Source organism: Excalfactoria chinensis, chromosome 7 (assembly GCF_039878825.1).
Source record: "Excalfactoria chinensis isolate bCotChi1 chromosome 7, bCotChi1.hap2, whole genome shotgun sequence".
NCBI classification, from domain to species: domain Eukaryota; kingdom Metazoa; phylum Chordata; class Aves; order Galliformes; family Phasianidae; genus Excalfactoria; species Excalfactoria chinensis.
Genome location: NC_092831.1, coordinates 5,009,864 through 5,034,641, shown reverse-complemented (window position 1 = coordinate 5,034,641; position 24,778 = coordinate 5,009,864). Strand labels below are relative to the sequence as shown.

The 24,778-nt window shown below is 40.6% G+C and overlaps 1 protein-coding gene and 1 long non-coding RNA gene across 3 annotated transcripts in view; both read left to right on the top strand.

Annotated features, from left to right (window-relative positions):
• The first annotated feature begins 1,688 nt into the window (after positions 1-1,688).
• On the top strand, positions 1,689-3,263 carry LOC140255132 (uncharacterized). Its single transcript, XR_011904407.1, has 3 exons — positions 1,689-1,749; positions 1,847-1,944; positions 2,775-3,263. It is a non-coding gene; the product is annotated as an uncharacterized lncRNA (long non-coding RNA).
• Positions 3,264-8,287: 5,024 nt separating this feature from the next.
• SPOPL (speckle type BTB/POZ protein like) overlaps positions 8,288-24,778 on the top strand; it is a 29,994-nt gene continuing 13,503 nt past the window's right edge. For both annotated transcript variants that reach the window (XR_011904373.1, XM_072342374.1), the window contains exons 1-5: positions 8,288-8,530; positions 21,090-21,223; positions 21,399-21,520; positions 21,781-21,932; positions 24,406-24,533. Coding sequence is in view for 1 of the 2 variants with exons in the window: in XM_072342374.1 (XP_072198475.1) it covers positions 21,146-21,223; positions 21,399-21,520; positions 21,781-21,932; positions 24,406-24,533 (480 nt within the window). In the remaining variant the exon portion in view is untranslated. The remainder of the gene's footprint in view (positions 8,531-21,089; positions 21,224-21,398; positions 21,521-21,780; positions 21,933-24,405; positions 24,534-24,778) is intronic.

Sequence of the window (24,778 nt, the reverse complement as noted above, 5' to 3'; positions counted from 1 at the left end):
CTAATTAAAACTTTTAACACGCTCAGGGACTACCCCTAGAAATGTACTGACTTCTTATTTGTGTAACTCCACATTTAGGAACTTAATTCTACCTGTTACCTTAAATAAAGATCCTACTGGCCTACAGGTTTTTGAGATGAAATGATCTTGTAGAGGGCAGAAGGAACAACCACAACTGGCAGTAAAGATCTTAGGTTTCTTTTCCCAGCCCTGGCACTGACCGTGCCACTCACCATGACAGTCACTTTCCTTCTCTATTCTTCCACATCTATTAAACATGAATATCATTAGTCATTTACTTCACAAAAAATCTTAACAAATCAGTTAATCAAAGTGCTTAACTGAAAAATAATATATATGAACGGCGCTCAAGGAAAGAGCAAATAAAAACTGCAGTTAGCAAAGTTCCTGATGAGGAATTATAATGAGAAGAAAATTAGCAGTGAAATATTTTTAAGGGCTTTGTCAAACTTCAAAGGCTATCACCTATGAGAATGTGATAGAACAAAATTCATATCCAAGTCCCATCCTACTCTATGTATGATCACAGATGAATACTGAATTGGCAACCAGCGAGGAAGCTACGTTTCTACTGTACCATCAGATCAGGAAATACTGTCTTCTTTTTTATGTGCACTGTGCCACAGCGTGACCAGATTCTACATCAATTCTTGTGCTCTGAGGCAGATATCTTATAAGCAGAGAAAACTCCAAGGTTGAATTCACATATTTCAAATCTGAGGTTGGCAGAGTTTTCATGAACCTTAAAACTAACCTATTGCATAGGGTCTTATACATATTCTCTCTTCTCAAGAGACAGTAACCTCTCAACTTTACCATACTTTGATACTAATGACATCCACTAAGCCTGGATTTCAGCTTCACCAAGTGCAGGCCTTCACATTCAGCCTGGAGCTCCCATTAAATAATAGATTCTTCTTCACTTTGCTCTATTGTGACATGTTAATTTTGAAGAGAAAATTAGGAAAAAATATACAAAATTCAATTCATGGGATGTTCCAACACTTGGTTTGGATTCATATGATTGTTTCTGTAGTACGTACTGGATTAGAGCTGTGCAGAATGTTTCTGATATTGAGAGAGAAAAAAACTAACTGAACTAGAAAGGTTTATAGATTCTTAGATGAAATGATACATGATTCATTTGAAGGCATCTACAGCTGAGAAGCTGTCCTCCACCGTGACAGATTGCAAAACTACTGAACAATTTGTTTTTTCAAGCTGTCCCTGAAAGAAGATTCGGGGTGAAGTTTTTCAAGTGAAGAAACATGTGCCATCTTCTTTGCTTCTAGTTTATATCCAGTTTAAGAGCTGAGAACGCTTTATATCCTCTCACTTTGAATGTTTGTCAGTCTAGTTTTATAATTGTGACACTCGTGAGATTTTGTTAGATCAAAGGCTGGGGTTTGTAAAACTGTGAAGAGTGAAAATAGCACAGTCATTCACAGAGAGCTTTGTTTTCATAAATATTTATAAACAGAGGACTTGTAAGCTCCCAGGTTCTCTTAGACAAATAGATGGGAAATGCTGAATCAAGGCCTGAACCACTGATTGAGCACCTGGGGAAAGGACCCGGTCAGCCCTGGGAGCACAGGTGAAGGCAATTCAGCCTGGCTGCACCTCTCTTAGACCTCATTTAAGGGCTGACTGCCACTACAGAAGGATTTCTTTTTGGAGATCCCGCTTTGGTGAAGCTTTCCCCTGTGAACCTAGAATCTTCTGATACAGGTGAGTATCTTCTTCCCTTCCTTCATAGCACCTTTCTATTGTACTGGTTCTTTTGTCATGTTTCCCATCATATTGGTCTGTCCAATTGCTACAACAGCTTATACAGTGCAGGCTTTGTCATGGCTCTCTCATATGGAAAGTGGAGTCTTTTCCCTATCCCAGAGCAGTGAGCTTTGCCCTCTTCTCACTTTCAAGGTACATTTTTCATTATTGTGGCACTTTTCCTGATTCACTTGACTAAATACTCACTATCAACCAGAATGTTGAAGAGAACTGAAATTAGTGATTCTGTGTCAAACTTTATTGAAGTATGTCTGAAAAACAGGTGGGTAGTGTGAGGAGTTAACCTGTTTGGGACTAGTGGAGTAATTCTGTGTTATACAAGTGTTTCATTTTGACTTTTCCTTATGGAATATTTTAAGGGCCCCTTTAAAACAAGAGAAGAAAAAGAAGTTATGTAACTTTATTTATAAGAGAAGTGAAACATGTCTGCGATGAGTCAACCTGTTGGCTCATGTGAGATACTTACTCGGCTGTTCTGGGAGATAGATTTCCTGGAAGGCAGGGCTCTTCTGTGCCAGCTGTTAAAGAATACAGTCATCTTCTCGTGAGGAATATTTTGAAAGCCAGCTCTCAAAAAGCTCCAGTTTTATTCTCAGTCACCCATCTCCTTTCAAATGCAGTTGATTATCTTTGATGCTGGAATAAAACTGCAGCTCTGCCAGCCAGCAGAACTCAGCTGGTCACCGATCCAATAGCTGAGTGGTGAAAGTGGCAGTTGGATTTTTCTGGGTATTAAGAGTGCCTATGGAGAACACTGGCAAGAATCTTGTCACACACTGTCAGTTCTTCTTTCATTTGTTGTCTCTGTGCATGATTTTAAGTACTTCAACTTTCATTTTCTTTGGAGAACAAAGATACTTTTCCTGTCCACGCAACTCTCAACAATATTTGCAGGCTAAACATTTTTCATCCTCTTGCAGATATGCCGAATCACAATGATGTCTTGACTACTTTTATTTCAGAATCCTAAAAGCTGAAGCTCTTTACCTGAAGAGAGACAGCATGAATGGATTAAAAGCACAGATAAAGGATCTCATGTCTAGAAAACCAGTGGTTGGAATTCTTCAAAGGGTGATGTTCCATGCTGCATTGTTAATTGTATTAGACTATAAATGAGTAATTGACTGACATGCCACAATAAACTGTTTTCAGCATAGCTGACAGGCATGTTCTCTTTAAAAAATGTAGATATTAAGTTTTCCTTCAGTATATTTTGACCTTTTTTCCCCTCTGTTGATACAAACTAGCTACTTATATATATGCACTCAAAATAGGTTTTAGAGAAGCCAGACTGATGATAATACATTGGTAAAGATAATCTCAGTAATGGTTGTTAAAGCTTAGTCTCTTAACAAAGGCTGATCAAAGTACTAAGCCCAAATTGTGCTCTATCCAGACATAATGGAATTCATAGACTTCTTCATGGGGTATGGAATGAAAAATTAAAACAGATTTCTAGAACAACAGAATAACAAAACTACAAATCAAAAGCATTTCAAAAGGCATTTTGATTAACTGAGCTCAAGTTACATATTGTGGCAATTGATCTCTGTTTCATTCTTGCCAGGTATCGCTTCTGATTTATTTCTCGTCTCTCAAAATAAGCTGATCATATTCAACAGTGACCTTAAAATTATCATTAAGGAAATATGACTCAGAGAGGCTTGGATAGCCTCAAGCTATTCTGTGTTTATGAGATCATGACTTCCTTTGAATCTATTCATTTTGAGGATATGTTGCTGTCATCTTCTGTTACCTTAAAACTCATAGAACAGGATGGATGTTTTAGATGACAAATCCAACTTTGACTGTGTTCTTAGAAGATTGGTATTTTACAATTGCATCTGTGACTGCTGAGACTTTGAGGTGGTAACACACTTCAAGTGTGTGTTGGCACTCAAAGGCAGTTCAAGGTAGTCATCCAAGATGAACATCTTTAGCTTATTTTTAACTACCTCATATGCTTGCAAATACATCTTGAAAAACTGAAACTTTCCAGTTTTTAATTATACAACTACAGGAGCATGAAAATTATGTCTATTCTGTTATTTATCTGGTCATTATCATCAGAGCACACTAGGGAACTATTATTGACTTGTTCTGAACTTAATACCCTGTTGCAATTGTTCCATGGTCAGCTCCTGCTTTTATGAAATGATCACTAATGGACCAACAGAGATACTCGGGGATACAACAGATGTATGAAAGTATCAGGTTCTAAGCTTCCATTATTTCAAGTAAAATAGTGGAGGTATGAAAAAAAGACAACAAAAGAAACTAAACAACTCAATTCTGAGTTGTGAGAAAATTGGTCTTTTTAAATATACATGGGAAAACTTTTTAAAGTTATTCTTTAACTAATAAGTATAGAATGAAATCTGCATGCAAATGTGATGTTATGATGAATAACTACTGCAAATCTCAAGCTTTCCAAATCAGTGGCGTCAATAGAATACTTAAACAAAAGTGACTTCTACATTTTGATGGACACTGGAATCCTGAACCTCTCAGAGGATAACGTGCATGTATTATATTCCGCACCAACATGCACTCGTCTTATGTAAATTTGGTAGAGCAATTGAAAGGCAAAATCTCAAATGAAGCTTGTATCTAATTACGGTACTGCAAAATGACTGTTTTATCACTGTTCCTTTAGTCAGACAAAATCTTACTCAGAAAATCATTATCTGCATCAATCCACCTTTTCCTGACTAGCAGTTTTAAGCTATCTTTACATATAGAATGCCTCTGTCACTGACTGACACATTTTACTCGTACTGCATTATTCATCTGAGCTTTTGCTGTAAGAATAGGATACTCCCATACTGGTCTCTCAAATCCCAGAGCAAAGGGAAGTTTATGAATCATGATGTCTTAAGACACAAACTGCTTGTCAGCAAGGAGGACTGAACTAGATGAAATCATCAGCTGTGCAAAATCCGTGCTAACGAGAACGACAGAACTTAGAGTGAGCACTATTTTATAAGTGGTGTTAAGTCGAAATAAGCACCAAAGTAAATAAAAATGGGTAACAAATCTGATTTCTCTTAGGATGGAAAAAATTTGCTACTTCAAAATTTTAAATGTCAAGCACAGTTCTATTAGGAATCCCAGTGTTCTGTGTCCTCAACTCTGTATTCAGCATTTGTATTGGTATCTTTCATATAATTCTGCAATGTGCTTTAATTTCCCCTTACTATTTATAACAGCTACATTGACTTCTCATAATTGACTCATGTCATACAAATCTTTGGTATTTCTTGGAGATGCAGCTACTTGTTCTGTATATGAAAACACACTAAAATGACAGTCCAGATTTTAGTTATTATATACAACATATTTAATGCTCCACGCTCAAATGTTTGTTCTGCAAAATATTATATTAGAGCTCAGTCCTATAATACTAAATTAAAAGCAGTATTGGGCTTCTACTATGAGTAGTGACAACTGAGTCAAGCCCTGGCATGGAGCTCTACAGACTTCGGGAATATTGATGTTGGGAAGTGCTCTTATGAGGAGTACAGTTAGGGATTTTATCAGATAGGAGGCAATTTCAAGAGGCAATGCCATAGGAATCTCAAAAAAAGCAGGAGTTCATAAGTGCTTCTCTCTTTGGAAGCTGCTCTTAAAGGTGTTTTAATAGTTGGTATTTAAATGAGGATGAAGACTGCACTTGGATTTAAGATCAAATTCATGAATATTAGCCACAAATTTACATTGTGTTTTGGTATGAGAAGTGTACAAGCATATGTTATATTGTGTGCATTTCAGAGAGCAGAAAGAAAATTTCTATATTACATTTAAAAGTATAGATTTCTGATTTCACTCTTTGGGAGAGTAATGCTGATACAAAAACCAACAACAGAAAGGAAGCTTTCTCATCTTTTTCCATAACATTCAACAAACTCCATCTTTCTCACTTGAGAATGTTATAAAGTTTCTACTGCATTCAGGAATGATATTTAGTTTCAAAGTTACAACTTGGGAAACCATATTTCTAAAGAAACGTGAACAAAGCAGAACTCGGTGTTTTCCTCTTTCACGTTTTGGATGAGAATCTTTGTGTTTGTTTAGAATGCATGAAGAAAGGGAAGCGTACACACAACATCTGCTGAGCTCAGGTGAAGCTTCGAAGTCCCAAGTTCAAGTTTCTACTAAAATTAATGTTTCTTTAACACCTCATAAGCAGGGAAGAATGGTTAAGCTTCCTACCGAGTCAGCCGGTAGCTTGGCAGTTAAGGTCTTTGTGATGTAAAAGACAGGATATCAAAACTCTAGCCTGGAAGGGGAAGAACTGAGACTTGAATCTGACCCACCCAACACTGTCAGACTCTTCATGATAGTTAATGGAATAGCAGTTGTCTATTCAGGTAGCAAACATGCAGTTTCTGAGAGACTAAAAACTTTCCACCAAAGCTAGCATATGTTTTCTAGTGAAGAGTGCTGGTTTCAGTACTTCGACCTTTTCAAGAGAAGGACCATTCTGCTGAAATGTTACTGATTAATTTTACAGCAGTTTCACTAATAAGTAAGAAATTAGTTGGTTGTTGCAGTTTAATAAGATTTATTATTTTCCTTTTTACAAAGAATACCTAGAGGCAAAACATACCAAGAAGTTAAGGTGGTGAAGTCAATATAAATCGGTAATGAACGCCTTAACACCCTGGGATTTCTAATTCCAAAAAGCAATTCGAATTTTTAAGCTGCTACGTTATAAAGAGCCTGAAAAACTTCTTTGATAAATTTTTATAGTCTTTTAAAACTGAGCATAAAATAGGGACTCGTATCAGCCAAACAGGCTTCGAATTTATTTGATGCAAAACCAAACGTGTGCCTTGGTAGTATTCTTGAAGTGTTGCTCTTTTAAAAAATAATAGGGTAGAACAAAAATATTACAGATCGGTAACGATTCCCTTAAAGTTTCTTCATTTGGATAACAGATATGAAAGCAAAGCAGAAAGCAAGCAGCACTGCCAGCATCACAAGTTGCCTGCCATTGATTTCCCTCTCAGTATCAGTTAATAAAAATGATTGACTTGCTTAAGGAATTAGACAAAATTACTACTCATGCTTTGACTTTGGCTCAGGAAGTTGATTTTACTGATTTAACCTTGCTTTCAATCTGGAAAACGTGTTTTCATGTGTGTGTTAAATGCTTCCTTTCACCAAAGAGATCTCAAAGGGTTGTATAATGAATGAGAATGCATAATTTCACTATTGAAATGCGGTTACCTATTGAGTAGAGAATTACTTCCACTTGCAACTTCAACTTGCAAATCACTCAAGTGCATCTTTACATACACAACAACCACTTCCCTTGAGTCTGTGGGCCTGCTCAGACGCCTAGCATTGAAAAGAGACTATTTGAAACACCGTGTTAACATCATGTACACCAGCTGAATTCATACAGTCCACCTCACATCACCCAACAAGGGTGAGGCAATCTGATCAGGAACATGGGCTACGTTCTCCATTTCGAACAGCACAGGCAGACACTGTTGAAGGGTTGTTTGACCATTTCATTCTGTCGTGTTTTTCTTTACCGTTTTCTGTCCTTTGTAATTACAATTTAAACTCTCCCTTTGTCTCGTGTGTTTTGTAAAACGTCTGGCATAAAGGGCCACTTATCTCAATTGACCTACTAAGCGCTGCTATAATGCAAGCCATGATGAGTCCAGACTTGAGAGTATTTCACCTTAAGGTGATGCAAGAGGTCGGTACGGCGTGGTGCGCTCTAATTTGGCATAGAGGGGAAACAGATTTAGGATATGAAAAATGGGAATAGCAGGGAACAGCACCGAGCTGTTGTTGGAGGGGAGGAAAAAAAGTGCAGGAAAATCAGTTTCTCATCAAACCAACTGGAGACTCGGATCTGGAAAGTGCTAGTTGCTTTACTTGGCAACTACTTACATGCCCATCTGTGGCATTTACCCACACAAAAGAGTATCTGAGGGCGAGCGAAAGAAGTTTGTAGGCCAATGGCTGGATGGAGTGGTGGCAGCCAAAGAACTTCTGAGCTGTAATCTCGCCTTTTGTCTGCTGATAAATATGTATGCATTCTTCACGGCTCCTGTTAATGATCCACCCCTGCAGACTTTGTCTAAAGCGAGATTTAAAGGGGATGGTCGTTAGTTACTATCTACAGAAATATCTCAGCCCGCTGCTTTTCCTGTGTGATACATCTCAAAGTCACCACGGAGGCAGCTCAGTTTGAAAGTCCTGCTCCGAGCGGCCCCTCCAGCTGAAAGGAACAAGGGGAGACTCGAGGTGTCGGGGAGACGTGGCTGTGCCGGAGGCCTGTTTCACCCCGCCACAGCCCGGCCGGCTCCGCACCGCCCGCTGACCGCTCCCGACCCCCCCCCGTCCCAACGGCCGCCCGGCGCCCCGCCCCGCTGGGGGCTGTTAGGGGAGGGGCGTGGCCTCGCGCGAGGTCCCGGATGGAAGCGGCGCGGCGCGGCACCGCGTGACCCCTCCCTGTCCGGAAGTGCGGCGGCAACGGTGCCGGAGCGGCGGTCAGCGGCCGGGCTGTCCGGGAGCCGCGGGCGGCCGCAGCGCTGTCGGCGGTGAGCTCGGCAAGGTTCGGTGCGGGCAGCGATGCGGCTCCGCTCCCGCCCGACCTCGCCGCTTCCGCCCGCCGCCGGCCGTCGGTGACCGTCACGCCTTCCCCCGCCTCGGCGCTATGAGAGCCGCCGCGCCTCCCAGCCAGCGCCGCGCTCCGGTACGTAACGCCTCGGCGGCGGGAGGGAGCGGGTCGGCGGGGGGAGGCCTTTGTTGCGCCGCCCGGGCTGCGGAGGGGCGAGCCCGGCACCCTGCCCCGGGGCAGCGGCCTGCGGGCCTGGGGGAGCGGCGGCCCCTCCGCTGCGGCGGGTCTCCCCCGGGCGGTGCGGGTAAGGGGGGGCCCGGTCCGGCCCTACGGAGCTCCCCGTGCCTGCTTTGTGTGTGCGCGGATGGGATCCGTGCGTGCGGCTGCTGGCGGTCGTGCGGGCCGCCTCCCGGCGTGCGGTGCGAAGCCGTCCTGTGCCGGGAAGTTCCCGTCTTGCAGCAACAGCTGGGCTTGGGGTGCTGCAAAACTTGCGGAGGTGAATAAACAGCGAAGGGTTCAGGCGGCGGTGCGGCGTGCCCCATCTTACACATGGGCAGGAAGTGCGGCTGAGCGGGGCTGGGTTTCACCTGGTGATGTCATCCCGTGAAATCCGCCGGGCTCCGGTGAATCAGTGCATCGTATGGACGCTGAGCATCGTGAGGGGAGGGAGACGAGGAGGCAGAACTGAAACAGAAGAGATCCTGAGGCGCTCAGCCTTCGGCCGCAGCGTAGCGGGCACGGCTGTGCCATTAGAAAGACGGCTGTGCCATTAGAAAGACGGCTGCGCTTCAGGAAGATATACTTAACTTTTGACACGGTGTTAGGAGGTACAGGAATAGCGTTTGAACAAAAAGGATTGTTTCCAACCTCCTGCCAGGAAGCTCTGTGGGACTCCAGCTGGGTCGTTCCTTGTTCTTATCAGTTCTGCAGAAGGTGTTATTTTGATAGCTATTCCATATGGTTGGGAGGGTTTGTGCCACAGCGGTGCTGAAGCTGAGCGCTTGGTATGGCGGCTCAGGTGGTTTGTTTGGCTGCTTTGATGATACAAACGCTGTCAAATTTCTTCATTTTTTTCAGTTTCTACTGATTTTTATTTCAAGAAGTAAAAAAATATATCCTATTAGAAAAGGTGATTACCTTAACAGTCACTGTAAAGTGCCCCTGTAACTAATCGGCTGTTAGAGAATTGCTCAGGTTGGAGAAGACCTTAAAGGTCATCAAGTCCAACCGCAACCTGATCATATCATCCTAACTCTTAACAACCCTCTGCTAAATCATGTCCAGGAAAATCAAACTGAGATGTTCGCTTTTAATTAGCGTGTCAACCTGAAGATTTTATGGGTACAAAATACTGTGCCATCAGAGCGTGAACATGAAAAATGTCAGTGTTGTGTCATTCTCTCCTGTGTCTTTTTAGGTCACTACGAATAGTAAAGCATTTTGTCTTAGCAATCATGGTGGAGATGGTTAAGGAAGCACCAAATAGGCTGCCCAGTAGGTGATGGGCTAGTGTAACAATACACTGATATATCAACTGGTGTGAATTGTGTGGCTTCAGAAGTCAGTTATCATAGTGAAGCTGGAGGAACGTGCAACACCCTCCTGACTCTGGTGGGGTTGGGGATCCTCATGTTGAAGAGGAAGTCAAACCCAATAACTAAACACTGTTTTGTCAAGGCTTGCACTCCCTGGTTTTTGGGGGTAAAGTAGGAGGCCCTTGCCTTACTGGTTAGCTGAGGTCTTGGAGTTGTTGTTCCTGGCTTGAGGCTGTGATAGAGTTCTGCTTCATCCTCTCAGGGATGGCTTTTTGAGAGGTTTCCATATCACTGGAACAAACTTGAGCAAAAACCCCTCGACTTTCATGATACCATTTTACTTCTATGACACCTTTCCTCTGGTTTTGGTAACCAGCTTTAAATTTGTTCTATGTTGGCTATAAAGGTTTTTTTATGTGTTCTTTGTCTACATGCTTGCTAAAAGATTCCTTGTATCTGCCAATGTTCTTTTACCAGTGTTTGCATAAAGCATTTAGGAAATGTAGTGGAAAGTGAGATGCTCCTGCTGTTTCACAGACTCATTAGCATGGAATAATCTAGAGAGATCGTGCATACAGATTCCCTGAATTGCCTGAGTGTGTTACCTGTGATGCTACCTTCCATCTCCCAAAAGCCATTTATTGTTTATCTTTTTTATGCTGAACGTTGCGTTTGCTCTTCTTGGTCGGTTACTACTCTTTTTCATGATGCAAAACCAATATAGTATGTTGTCCTGCTCCACAGTTGGAGAATTTGATAGTTGCTTAAGTGGAAAAAAAGTTGTCGTCTTTTCTGTGCTGCTTGTTCAGGTGTTAAAGATTTTAAGTGGACTCTGTGTAAAGGTGAAGGGTAGGTGGGCAGAGGAGAGGTTTTCTGTGGTGAGGCTTTATAAAAGAAGCTCCTGTACATACATATTCAGATGCTTTTAACCTCTTTTTTGTTTAGTTTTGTTTAGCATTAGAAATATCTGATGTGCTCTTCCTCTAATCCATTTCTAAATGCACAGAATGAAGCGGAAAGTTTTTATGAGCACCTGCAGAGTTGTTATATACTTTTTGTGACCATCTCCGTAAAAAGCTGTAGCTTGCTTAGCTAGGAAGCAGCAGTTGAAGCTCAGGTTTGATCTGTTCTCTTGCTATATTATTTCTGTAGAATGCAGAACTACTTAGCCTTTAATTAGTGGTACTTTGTGGGTTCAATATTGAACAGTTGGTGTTATGTCCCATCCACTTTCATAAGAGTCATGTTTGCTCTGCACTTTATTGTCATCTTCCTTTTTGAGTAATACAAACTTGAATTTATCATTTGACATGCCATTTACCTTGCTGCTTTATAGAATGAAAAGGTGATTGTGTTCCAAGCAGAATGCAATAGAGTAGCTCCTGGCTAAGGTAGTGCTGCTCGTGGAGGGAATGGCTCCAATAGTTGGGAAACTTCCAGAGTTCACGGGGTGGGAACATCTTGTTGTACCAGCCGGTGCTGTGCTATGGAGAGGATCTCTGAATAAAACTTAAAAGACAGGCTTTCTCTTCTTCCTGATTGCTGCTTTAATGCTTATCCCCTCCCAAGTGCTCGCATACCAGTTGGTCAAGTCACTTGCAAGTCAGTTTTTATGCAAGGCTACAAATGGTGAAGAAGGGAATGGGGGGGGATATGATGACTTGCACTTGATTTATTTGAAATACCTTGTTTTGTTGTGTATTAAACGTTTGGAAAATTAATTATGCTTGGGTGTTAAAGGGTTTGATGTTAGTTGCCTTAAACTCAGCTGTTGCTTCCTGCACAGCTGAAATTGCATGTAGAAACAGCTCTTTCTGGCCTGAGGAGTAGTTGCTGTAACTTTCTCCTCTGTTCCATGTTGACGTTTTCTTTGGAAAACTACGTTTCCCAGAAGTTTCATTCCTGGCTTTCGTTATTCATACTCGGTTTCTAATGGACAGATCTGTTTTCTCCATTAGCATTGCCTGTGGCCTCTGAAGGATGATCATTTGCAACGTTCAAATAGAAAAACAAACAAAAACCAAACCAATGCTCTGCTTTCAGTTGAGAGCTGAAGGCGAATTACTTATTTTGAGCACTTAGTGTATGGGTGCAGTGATTTGTATTAGCTAATGATTTCTTAAAATTCTTTGGAGCTAGAACTTGTTGACTGTCTGCAGCATTTAACACAGTAAGGCTCTGAATTGCTTAATCTGTAGACATTACCTCAGCAACAAAACAGTACTCTTAAAACTGAAGACAGTGGCACCAAACAGATGGATTCTCTGGTAACTGGGTTTATTTTCAGAGTCAGTTGTAATCAAAACCCTAGAAGCTAAAATCAGTAGAACTGTTTGGTCATGAATTTAGCGAACAAGTGCTTGATATACTTTGTTTCAACTTCTGGGATGGAGTAATATGTTATAACATCAAACTTCTTTAACTGCTTTTAGTGAGGGTCATTTACTGGCCGTGGTGACATGTATCAAACTGAATAACTGTTCTTGTAAAAGAGGACAAAATCCTTCCAACTCATTTATGTGATGTGTGTGTGAAGATAATTCCAGCAGTTAATTACATACAGCTATACCTGTACCTGATTTTAGGTGCTTTTTCCATGCAGTCAGAAACTTCTGTTTGCAGTCTGTATCAACTCATTTAAAGACTTCCAAAACTGAAGTAGTATCAATCAAATGTTAGACTAGAAACCAAATTATCTGAAAGCTCTAGTTAGCTTCTTTGGGTAGTTGTAGGTTGATGTATAGCAAGTGCATTGCTGTACTGAGCACTGAAGTTGATGTGAGCTTACTGCAGTTGGTGTATGTGGTTTCAAAGGAATAGACTGAGTGTAATCTAGTTTTGATGTGATTCGTTCATGCTGAGTCTGCCAGTGTAGACTTTGGCAGTTGTGTGCATGTAGGAAACAAACTTCTGGTGTTAAACGGGAAGAATCTTTATGTTGAAATATGTGATATCCATTTGTGCAGTTATTTTTTTAAGTTATAAAACTAAAAGCACCATGCTCATGGTTGACCTGAGAACAGAAGTATGGCAGATACATACAGTTTGATTTATACTGTAACATCCCAGAGAGGCTCATGTAATGTTTATGGCAAAATTTGTCTTGTTTACAATCGCTTGATCTTAGTGGCTTCTTGATTTCCTGGTAGTAAAGAGCCTGTTTTCCTCCTGTTATCCTTTTCTGTGAAAGTAGTTTTGTGGAACTGCTGGGTGGTTGAGGAGGCCTGCTCGTGTGATTCATGGTGGGGTTACCTCAGGTGCAGACTGGCAGAAAGCAGCTTTGATTTCAGCCTCTGTGAAGATAGAAGCAAACCGACTTGCTGGGACTTGTGGAGGCCTTCCTAAGCTCAGCTGTTTGATGATGAGAGTCAAGCCAGAAGGGGGATTTGACTTCAGGTGCAGTTGAAAGGCCGCTGTGTCCAGGTCTTCGGCCTGTTGGCCAGAAGCCATGCCTCCAGCAGTGCAGCTGGCCACAGTGGTAGTTAACAGCATTCTGTTGAGCACGTTTCCTACAGCAGCCTCGCAAAGGCAGCTGAAGATGTTTTTGATAAGCCAGCAAGGCTTGGTCTGATTGAACTTGTTGCCTTTTGTCAGCCCGGTTGCTCTTGTCAGGTTGAGATCTGCTTCACCGTGCCCGGATAAGCCCTGCCACCCCAGCGGCTCTGTAGCAGCCTTTGTTGTGTGCCTTATTGCTCCTTTTAACCATCAGTAAAACAATCTGAGTAGGAGAACAAACGATGGTGTGAGGAGGTGAAAAAAGTGAGTAAACATCCTGCTTAGGAAAGGGTGAGTAAGATTTTATGTATTCGCACTTTGGTCACTAGGGCTTTTTGCAAGACAGCATGCTTTTGCTTTGGTGCTTATCCTCAAATGTTTTGCATGGATTTTATTCACTTGAGCAGATGATGTTTTAGCTTTCTGAGGGAAGAGTTCTCAAGCAGGGGAGCCTGATGTGGGCCATCCCCTGCTTCCTTTCCTTCACCTCTAGGTAAGCGGCCTGCAGCTGCAATAAGAGCAGCTGGGGAAGTGATGGGGCTCAGTGTTGTAAAGCCAGAGCAGTTGTTGCTGAGTGATCATTTCTTGTGAGGCAGCAAATGGTTCAATGGAAATTGAAAGCCTTAGAACACTTCTAGCAACTTTTAAAGAGAGAACTCTTGTGAGGGAAAATAAAAAGTGAATGCTGCTTTGCAAAACAGCAAATAGCAGGTTGTTTCTGAAACATCTGAGTAGGGATGATTGTGTACTTGTATTTGAACTTTGGAAATCAGACTCCACAGGTTAAGAACTCTTAGGATTATTATTTTTTTTTAGCTACTTTTGTTATGCAAGAAAAAAAAAAAGATAACTGTGTTCAATTTGGTGAATTCTTGATTGTGTGTAACTGAAGTATCTGGAAAAACAGTAATTCTTTGTTTAATGTACATTCATGTGCCATTGATTTAAGTAAGAGAAATGGAGTGAAACTAAGGAAGGGCAGAGATGGCTTTGGCTGTATACCATGGGGTGGGAAAAAATGACAGCAGTAGATTATTAGAATAGAATAACTTTCTGAGAGGAGTAGTGGTGGAAATGCTATATTTTGGATGCTGTAAAACTAGACTGAAATGCAAAGATGCTTCCTACAGCGTTTCAATTTCATTTCTTCTCCAGGGAAGTGGATAGATGAGTCCTATGGGGAATAGTCTAGGTTATCTAATATGGAACACCATTGGTTTCCTATATTATAGAACAATAATGCTGATGCTGAGGGACTTTTATTAATAAGCTTGGCTGATGTAAACTAGACAGTTCAAACTGCTAGGCACTGCGTTTCCTCTTGGCTGAAGGAAGATCATCTTTATGTTTCAGAAGCTTAAGGGAAAGAAAATTCTGTGAAAAGCCTGTAAGTGGTGCATAGTCAGCTGTAGTTTTTACAACTAGTAGTATAATCCTGTGAAATTTGAACTGCCATCTCCAGTAGTGTCATTAACAGTTGCAAAGCCATCCTCTAGTGGAGCTGTGTGTTTTGCCTTGCTGGGGCTTCTGCTCTAGCCACTTCAAGGATGTGCTTTTAAACTCTGATGTCTCAGCTGCAGCTATTTTAAGATGTGTTCTGACCCCAGCTGTCTGTTCTCTTTCTTTGCTGGAGTTCAGTGTCCCTGGCATAGGATGGCAGGGGGATGCATATGTAGTTTCTCAGCTGTCACAAGCCGGGCCAGGGCATTGGTTTTTCTTTCTGGAGTTACTGTTCAGCTCACGGTGTGGGTACTGGAGGTTGGTGATAGTGAGACCTTACGCTGAAGCAGCTAAAGCTTGTAATTTATGCCCCAAAGCTGGTTTAGGCTTGTGTGGTTTCCAAGTAAATACGTGCTTAAGTAAGCATTTTTAGTTTTGTGTTCTCTTTTAACTATTACAGACCTTGCACATCTTCAGGAAGTCTCCATAGGGTTTCTCTATGTGTGACCCAGCTGCTGTACGCTTCTGCTTGCCCTGAAAAGGAAACTTTTGTGTTAGGAGTGCTACAAGCAACACTGAGGTGTAATATATGCTCAGTCAACAGCTTCAGTGTGAAGGAAGGAGGTGGGAGTATATAAATACCTACATACACACACGTGTGTGTGTGTGTGTGTGTATATATATATACACATACACACACGTGTGTGTGTGTATATATATATACGTAAATCCACAGTTAAGTATCAGTAACTCCATGCACTCAAATGCATGAATGATAGAGATTAGATTCAATAAATACTAAACACTACATTTAAATAATCTTGTAGGTATATCCCAGGTCTATTTTCACACACGCAAATGATGACACTGAATAAATTGGAAAGCTGCCTAAGCTAAATAGATCCTTCAAATGTCTGTTATTGTGCTGTGTATCATCCAGCAGAAAATTCGGTTATACAATACAGTTGGCTATATAGGAAATGTGTAGCAATTCTTTTGTAATGCTCAATCGTGAGGAAATGCAAATCCTGCCAATTAAGAACAATTCTGTCTTTTACCATGTGTTCTTTCTACTACTAATGTCTTATGAATTTTCTTAAGCATAATCAGCTTACAAGAATAACTCTTACACAGGGAAAAAAAAAGTTCTCTCTTCAACAGAATGATATTTTTAAGTCTCTAAGATGTGGAGAGGAAGATGTTTCTTGTGGGTTTAATCAGCTCAGGAGTTCCATGTCTCATTGAAATGAGCCTGACCCAGCTGATGGGGGTTTTTACACCAGTCAGTACTTCTGCACCAAGCTGGAAGGAGCATGGCTCTGTCACCCTGATACAGCTGGCCACGAGGCCACATACTTGGGCCTTTAAGTTGATGCTGCATGGAATTGTGAGAGTCAAGTAGACCATCAGACTAGGGAATCAGTTGGGCAATTCAAAAAGTACTTAGTCTGGGGCCTGAAAATGGCTTTCCCTTCAGATTTGACTGTTTTGCTCTGGTTTATTTCTGTTGCTTCTACCTTTGAGTCCATTTTTGTATCTTCTCTTACCCAAGAGCTGATAGAGTGTGTCTTAATACAATTTGGTATGTTCCCATGACTTTTCCTTGGATTTTAGAAAGTGTCTCTTGAAAAATAAGTCTTAGCAACTTCTTATTCACTGGTGATATTTCCTCAAACCGAATGTGGTATCTCTGTAGCTAGAGCATGTTTATTTAGACTAGATATTAGGAAGAAATTCTTTACTGTGGGGGTGGTGAACAGATTGCTCAGCGAGGTTTTGGATGCCCCCTCCCCAGAGGCATTCGAGGCCAGGCTGAATGGGGCTGCGAGCAACCTGGGCTAGAGGGAAGTGTTGCCTGCATATAGCAGGGGCTTGGAGCTACATGGTCTGTGAAATGTCGTTTCCAACCCAAACCATCCTATGATTGTATTGTTTTTGAATGGGTTTCTGGATGATGATTTTATTGATTGGAAGACTTGCCACCTTAGATTTAAAAACAAAACAACACAACAAAATCCACAAAGTTTCGGCTGCGGGAGTAGACAAATTACGTGTAGTTTCTGAACTGTCTGTTGACTTGGAACAAAAAGTTGGAGGAACACTGTGTTGTTCAGCGATTAAACTTCAGAAAGTAGGTTTTCATTTAAATTTCAGTCAGTGATGAAATATCAGTTGGGGAGGGCAGGGGAACTTGTCACAGCTTTGTGTTCCTTTAGATGTTCAGCCCCTTTCAGGAAAGGCTGGTTGTTCAGATGAAATACACAGGACATGCATGTGGAATTGCTTGGCATGCTCATTTATTATGCTCAGCTCTATCATGCGGTGAGCACTGAAGTCCTGTGATGTGCCAAAAATGCAGCAGGGGAGGGAAGTGCTTTGATCCTGGAGGCTGAACCCTTTGCCAGAAGGGACAGCAGAGGAAAGCCAGGGAAGGACTGCTCTTCCAGCTCACAGTGTGCTTTCCCTCTTGCTTCTGACAGAGCAGGATGGGGTCATTGATTTGCTTGGCAGACTGATCTGTGGTTGGGTTCTGGCAGGCAGGGGTGGACTTCTAGCATCTGTTGGATGCCCTGTGGACAGCAGTTTGTCTGTCCAGTTCTATCAGTAATTTGTTGGCTAATACTTTATTGAAGTAGAAAGATAAAACACTGCTATGCTCACTGCTTACGTAACAGGCGCACACAAGCACATGTTAATACTACAACTACTCTGATGAAAGAAATACTAGGGTGTAGTTATACTGAGCTTCCAATGCTACATGTGAGAGCTGGCAAAAGATCCTGTTAACACTAAAGACAATTCTTCAAGTAAGTTCTGAAGTGTTTCGTGGACTTATTATTGAGGGATTAGGGAATTCCTGATGATATTTTTGCAGTGCTTTTTTAATGTTGTCACTTTTCCAGTGTAAAAGCTATTGGCTCCAACACAAGGTGTAAGACTGAATGTGGTGTACTGTAGATCAGAAGCTGAGAAGTAACTTTATCTAAAATAATCTTCATAAATATTGTATTTTTGAATATAAGTTTTGTAAGGGAAACATGACAGCGTGCTTGAAATTCAACTTGATGTTTGCATATAAGGCATCTTTGAAGGTGTCTTAAAAGTTATGGGAAGAAAGAACGGCTGATACAGCTTTGAATGAAATTCAGTGTAAATGATTTTTATGGAGGGTAGTCTGCATTTTATTTACACTCCATGAGGAAATAATAATGGTAATCAACTTCAGTTAGCGTGAAGTTCAATACAAGTACTTCTTTGAGTAGGCAAGTACTTCAATTGCAAGATGTGCTTTGAGGAACCACTTGGATTCTTTTTCTTCCTCACCCTCTCCTGCTCTGCAAGTAGCGCTGAGCTCTGGGAAGTTCTGGGTTTTAGAGAGACTGCTTTATTTGACAGAATGATTAGCAGTTGCCATCAGTGCAAGAAGCCCATTATGTTTGGGATGTTAGAGTACAGGTTAAGTAACAAACTTTTGAGCATCTCTTCTCTTGTTTTGCGGCAAGACAAAGTAAACTCTCAGAGTAAGAGTTGTCAGTAACTGCTGCATGGCATCTAGTATGGATATATCATTTTATTTAAAGGAAAGAATAAGCTTCTTGACACGTTCCAGAAATAAACCTATTTTCCATTAAAGCCAGAGATTTTTGTCTTCATCCCCTAAAACTTCATAGTGTTTCCAAGTGAATGTAATGCCTGTTTCTGCTGGTGGTTAGAGAAGTCTTCCTAGCAAAATGGAACTGGTTTGTTAAGCCTTGTCCGGACAGCTATAACATTGCCTGAAAACGTTTGGAGGGTGTTGTGTGGCAATGTCCTGTCACCTCTGATGCTTTATGACATGCAGAGGAGTAGATGCAGATTCCAGTGTAAAATTGTCCCTTACAGTAAGTGGTTTCATCCTGCAGATAACAAGCCTGTCTTCCTGCACTTTATTGATTTAATTCCACCCCGTAATTTGCTGACAGGTTTTCTGAACTACAGCTCCTCTGTTCCCAGTCATTTGATCTAATAGGCTGTGAGTGGGAATTGGTGCTCGGAAACCTCTTTGTCTGAGCTGATGACAGTGGTTGATCAATGATTCATAAACACTTTCTTCAAGGTAGTATTTAGGCTTTTCCCCAAGCAGAGTGTAGTATGTAGAACAAAAGGTCAGCGTGTGTAGATGCATCTTCTCACCTTCAGTCTGTCCTTGCAAGGTCCTCTCTTGGTCTTGGTGTCACTTTCAGTGGGTGAGGAACATGCAACCAATTGGGCACCAGCACCTGGTGGGAGGAAATCCTTCCCTCTCCTGATGCCTCTGTGTGTCAGGGTAGCATTTCTATTGTTCATTGCTTTCAGCTTGTAGTTTTGATAAATATCCCTACCAAATCCTGATTAATCAGCTAGGTAAAGTTAGTTAAGATGATTATCGGTACTGCCTATAGCTTCCCACTACTCTCTGGCAGTCCTTGGGTATGGCTTGCCAGAGCATCTCTTTTGTTCTGTTTCCTGGGTTTGGTGTGTGTTCTTCAAAATTATGCACTCAGGCATATTTAAAAACAGGACAAAACCAAACAATAACCAATCCATGCTCCTAAATTCAGACTCCAGTATGTCTACCTGTTCAGAATTCTTGTTTCCTGTTCTGCAAAGGCACGTCAGCAGCTCAAGGAAGTCAGTCATCTACTGCTAATGCAGTAATTAGAAACTTTATGAAGAGCTGGAGTTTGTGAATGACTTGAAAAATGTACTTAGTCATGGCTTCTGTCAGAAGCTATAGTAAATAACAAAAGCCACACAGCAGGTTGGAGCAGTCTCTGAAGCACAGATGCCTGAATTAGAAGCAGGCTCAGCTACAGACTGACTTGGAAGTGATGGAGTGATGGTTAACCACCTCTACTAAGACCAGATGTGACCAACCGCTAGTTTTATGTTTTTGTTGCCCTTTTTTAGCGTTTTAATTTTAAAAAGGTTCAATTACTTGTGTACTCTAACTGTATTGCTTGTTTCATATGCAGCCCAAGACAATTCCTCTTCACTTAGTGTGGCCCAGGAAGCCAAAAGATTGGATACCCATGATGGTGATTTTCATCATCTTTTCCAGTCGTTAGGATTGGAGAAGACCTCTAAGATCATGTAGTCCAGCTGTCAATGTAAAATCTCAGTTTGTCCAGCTGATTTGGCTGAGACAGGAGGGAGCAGGTAACTACTGGTAGCTGGCCTGAGGTTACTGGGTACTTGCTGGAGAGGCTACAATGCAGCCAGTATTTCAGATCCTTTTCTATGTAGGGAACCCTTCAAAGCTTCCTCTACAAGTCCCTCCTTAGGACTTCTAGAAGCTGCCTCGGCTAAAGTACTGAAAGGATTAGGGATGTACTAGAACTGGGTCAGTCCTTGTACTCACAACAAGGAATGGTCTATATTTCTACTTCCTAATTTATTAACTTCAGAGAGTTGAAGAGCAGATGGGTTGAGTGAAGCTGAAGTAAACTTACGTTATAGTTTTATATAAGTTCCATCAGTTGTTTGGGTAATAGCATTGGTTGTTACCACTGAGTAGGATGTACTTCCAAAAGGTGATATAAGCACTAAAATGCTTGCTTTATGAAAGATGGATGTTCACATATATCCTTTCAAGGTAATTTTTTTCAGGATGTCTCTGTCTAGAATATCAAAACAAATTGAGAACAAGAATCTGTGTAAATGCAGCTTATGGAGTACTTGTGATTCCTACTTAAAAGGAAACCAGAGAAGGAGGACCAAGCGAGTTCCATTATCTTATACATACAGTGGCTGATTGTCACCTGTTAGCATCTGTGGAAAGCTCTAATTAAATACTGAGGACTGCCATAAATAAATGCAAGTTTTATTTGGAAAGAAACGTTCTGCTGCTTATGGGAGGCCTGCTGAATTGTGGTTTTGATTACGCTTGAACATCTTGGTGATCTTTATCTTGCTGGAGACTGAGCTGCTGATTTCTTTTCTTTGTTCGCTGAGTTCTATTAAGAGCTGATTACAGCATCTGCTTCCTTGTCCGGTGAACACTAAGAATTGTGTTTTTCCCTTGAAGGCTTTATTTGTGCATCGTCCGGAGTGATTCCCATGCCAGCAGGCTTTAATGTATGAGAGTAATTCTTATAGGAGAAGAGATACCTGAAGGGCATGGGATAGACCATCCGCTGAGGATCAAAAGCTGATATTTGAAAGCAATCAAATCTATATTCATTCCCTGTTTGTTTTTATTTTAGAAGAATTACTGAAGTTTGGATCGCTGCTCAGATACTATAATCTGCAATAAGTGGCAATGTCAAGGGTTCCCACCCCACCTCCTCCTGGGGAGATGTCCAGTGGACCTGTGGCTGAAAGCTGGTGTTACACACAGGTAATTTGAATGAATTCCAGCAGCTTCATTTTCTATTCATCATTACTGTTAACAAAAAATACTGACAAAACAAAACCCTAAAGACACTGAATTGTGCTGACAGTTTAATGTTTTCACAGCTAATGATTGATATGCAAGCTACTATTTATTGAAATATTCTACATCTTTTGTCCAGGTCAAAGTAGTAAAATTTTCCTACATGTGGACCATTAATAACTTCAGTTTCTGCCGAGAAGAGATGGGTGAAGTTTTAAAGAGTTCTACATTTTCATCAGGGCCAAATGACAAAATGAAGTGGTAAGGTCTTTATGCTGGCAACTGCTTTCTTTTTTGTTTTCACTAGCAAAAGTTGCAAAGTCAAGTTGCAAATAAGTATCAAAACTTTGTAGTGTTTGGTTGCAGGTACAGGTTGCTTCTAGTTTCATAGTTCCAGTCATTGGGGAAACACTTGTTTTAAGGGCATATGACATTCTGTCTCTCAAAAAAAAAGCATACATGTCTATTTGAAATTATTTTGTGTATGATTTTAAACAGCACGTTTTCTGCCTTTCTTTCAGGTGCCTGAGAGTGAATCCAAAGGGATTGGATGATGAAAGCAAAGACTACTTGTCATTATACTTGCTTTTAGTCAGTTGTCCAAAAAGTGAAGTCAGAGCAAAATTCAAATTTTCACTGCTGAATGCGAAAAGAGAAGAAACTAAAGCAATGGGTAAGAAAATCTTACTGTGGTACATGCAGATTTATAAGAACCTTCCACAGAAGATTAGTCATTTTTTTCTCAGTTGAGCAGAATTTAGCTCTGAGGAAATCTGATAATATCTTCTTCAAGATCCTTTTAGAAACTGAATTAAAAATCTTGTTTCACACAGTTCTATTCACGGAGCAGTATAAATTGCAGTGGGGTACTCACTTCTTCACTCTGGATTCTTGTAGCCTAATTTTTCTAGCAGTTTATTCTCAGTTCCTGTTAATAGAGTTGTTTTTGCTTTTTTCTAACTACAGTGAAAGTTAGAGTTCCATATTACATTAGGGTAAATGTTTTTTAGATGCTCCTTTACAATGTTTTTGTGTACTTCATCTGATTTATACTATAATTAGTTTAAAAACATGAATCACATACCCAAGGAACAAGGAGACTAATATTTGATGAGTTGATTTAATTGCCGCCTTGTTTTCCAGCATGCAATCACAATCTTTACTGGAAATGCTTTTTGGTAAAGCTGGAATTCTTATAAAAATATATGTGAAAGTTGGACTTTACTTAACACTAAACAGTATGAGGTCCCTGATAGTGTAGCAGGCTATGGACATTTTAGACAGAGCATTTAAATAAAATGTTTTAGTGTATGGTAAGGAAAATCAGAAATGGTGGTATGACTTCTGCAGGGTAGCCTTCAGCCAGTATAGGATATAAAAAAGACCATCTTGTCTGCTCCCCTTTGTTGAATAAATTCGAGTATACTTTCTTTTTTGAGCCTCTTGAAATGGAAGTGCAAGTCCCCTGTCACCTTTCAGGTGCTACCTAGACCCACTTGTAATCTTGAATGTAAATTCACGAAGTTCAGTGCAGTTCTATATTACATTAAATGATTTGACTCCTGGGAAGAAAAGTAGATGTGCATATTTTGCTCCATATTCATCCACTGATAGATTTTACTGCACCAGTCCTTGCAGGATTCATCTCCATGAGGCCAATGAGTTCTTAGCCCTGCAACTGAACACAGGCCTCTGATTCCTCCTGTTTCTTCTCCACGCTGTCGTGCATGACTGTGCTTCAGAAAGGCACCCAGTTGTGCTCTTTTCTCAGTAAAGGTGTGAGGGCTGTTCAGTGTAGGACGGAAGGATCTCAAGATCATTTGCTTCTTGGTATTCTAAATGCTAAAATTCACAAGGTACTTGAAAAAATACAACTAATAGATGTCTGCAGTTCCTGCAGCAGTAGCAGTCCTGTATTTGACACTGTAGAAATTAAACAACTTTTCACCTTGTGAAATTACCAACAGAAATCTTAATTCTTAGACTTTCCAGCCACTTACCATCTGCTCATGGAGATGCTCCATTTTTGTATGTAGCATGTAATGATGCCCAACTTTTTTTACTTTTGACTAAATTTGATTTCATTTTCTTATTCAGTTTCATGGGCTTTGTGAGACTTTGGAAAGTTGGTTATAAAAAAAAATATGTGGGAAATTCTGACAGAGATGCCAAAAACCTAAACTGTGTTTTTACAATGGAAGGCAATTTTTTTTTTCTTGGCCTATAGATTTAAAAATATGATTGCTCTTCCGCTTTGGTTCCCTCTTTTCAAGGCCCCACTCTGCACTTCAGTAAGTGCGTTTGTTTCTGTTTTACATGCGTTCATACAGCAGGTGAATGTTGATACAGTTCTCACCCAGCTTTTATGGAACTAAAGAAAAGTACCTCATGTGAGAGTGTGTGTTGTGTTTTAAGTTTCTACTGTAACATTAGATACATTCTTGCTCTTTGTCTTTTCAGCACTCTTTCTAAATATAACTTTCCATGTTTTACTTTCAAATAGAAGTATACAGTGTACTTTTCTGTGGAGCAAGTAACCATCTTATAGCAGGCCTCCCATGTAGAATGACTAACTTTACTCAGTGCATGTATTTGCACTAATATGGCCCTGGGAACCCTTTTGTGGGCTGTGATCATTAGAATAGGGAAAATAAAATGTTTTTTGTGGGCACAGCAAATTGTGAATTTAAAAAATAAATGAAAATAGTCACAGTGTGTGGCTTAAAAAAACCCACTTGTCAACATAAGGTTTTACGATCAGAAAAACAGCTGAAAGCTTTCATTTCTGTTTTGCTTTTTTTTTCTGCTCTTTTACTCTATTCCAAAGTAATTTGAACTTGGGAAACAAGATTTTCTGTTTCAGAAGGAAGCCAAAATGGATTGTTGTGACAACTGCAGAAGTGTTGTCAGCATGCATTTGCAATGACAAATTCATTTTAATGCTGCTTCCCAATGAGCGGTTTCTGTTTTGACGCATCAGCACTCTTAAGCTTGAATTGGAAAATTCTCTTGCTGGTTGGTGCCTAAGATAAATCTGAAGAGATGCTGCGGTTTGACTTGCAGATAGTATCAACTTTTCACATGTTCACGTCTGGTAATATTTTAATTTGACTTGCTTGATCTGTACGTAACTGTCTTTTAAACAGAAAGCCAAAGAGCGTATCGGTTTGTGCAAGGCAAGGATTGGGGTTTTAAGAAATTTATCCGAAGAGATTTTTTACTAGATGAAGCTAATGGTCTTTTACCCGATGACAAGCTTACGTTATTTTGTGAGGTGCGTATAATTTTACCTTTTGTTCTAAAAATTGCTGCTTTATGTTTATGTTTGTTTAAAGAGTAATGTGACAGTTGGCTTCTGTAAATGATAGATATGGCAGGAGATGCTTTTACTTGCATTGTCTATGTTGTATTTTCTTTCCTTTTTTGATACACATATATCAAAATGCAGAATAATTCTGAAATGATTGCTTGTGAACTCCATGAATCAGCCAGGATACTCTGGAGCTTGCTGTAGAATTA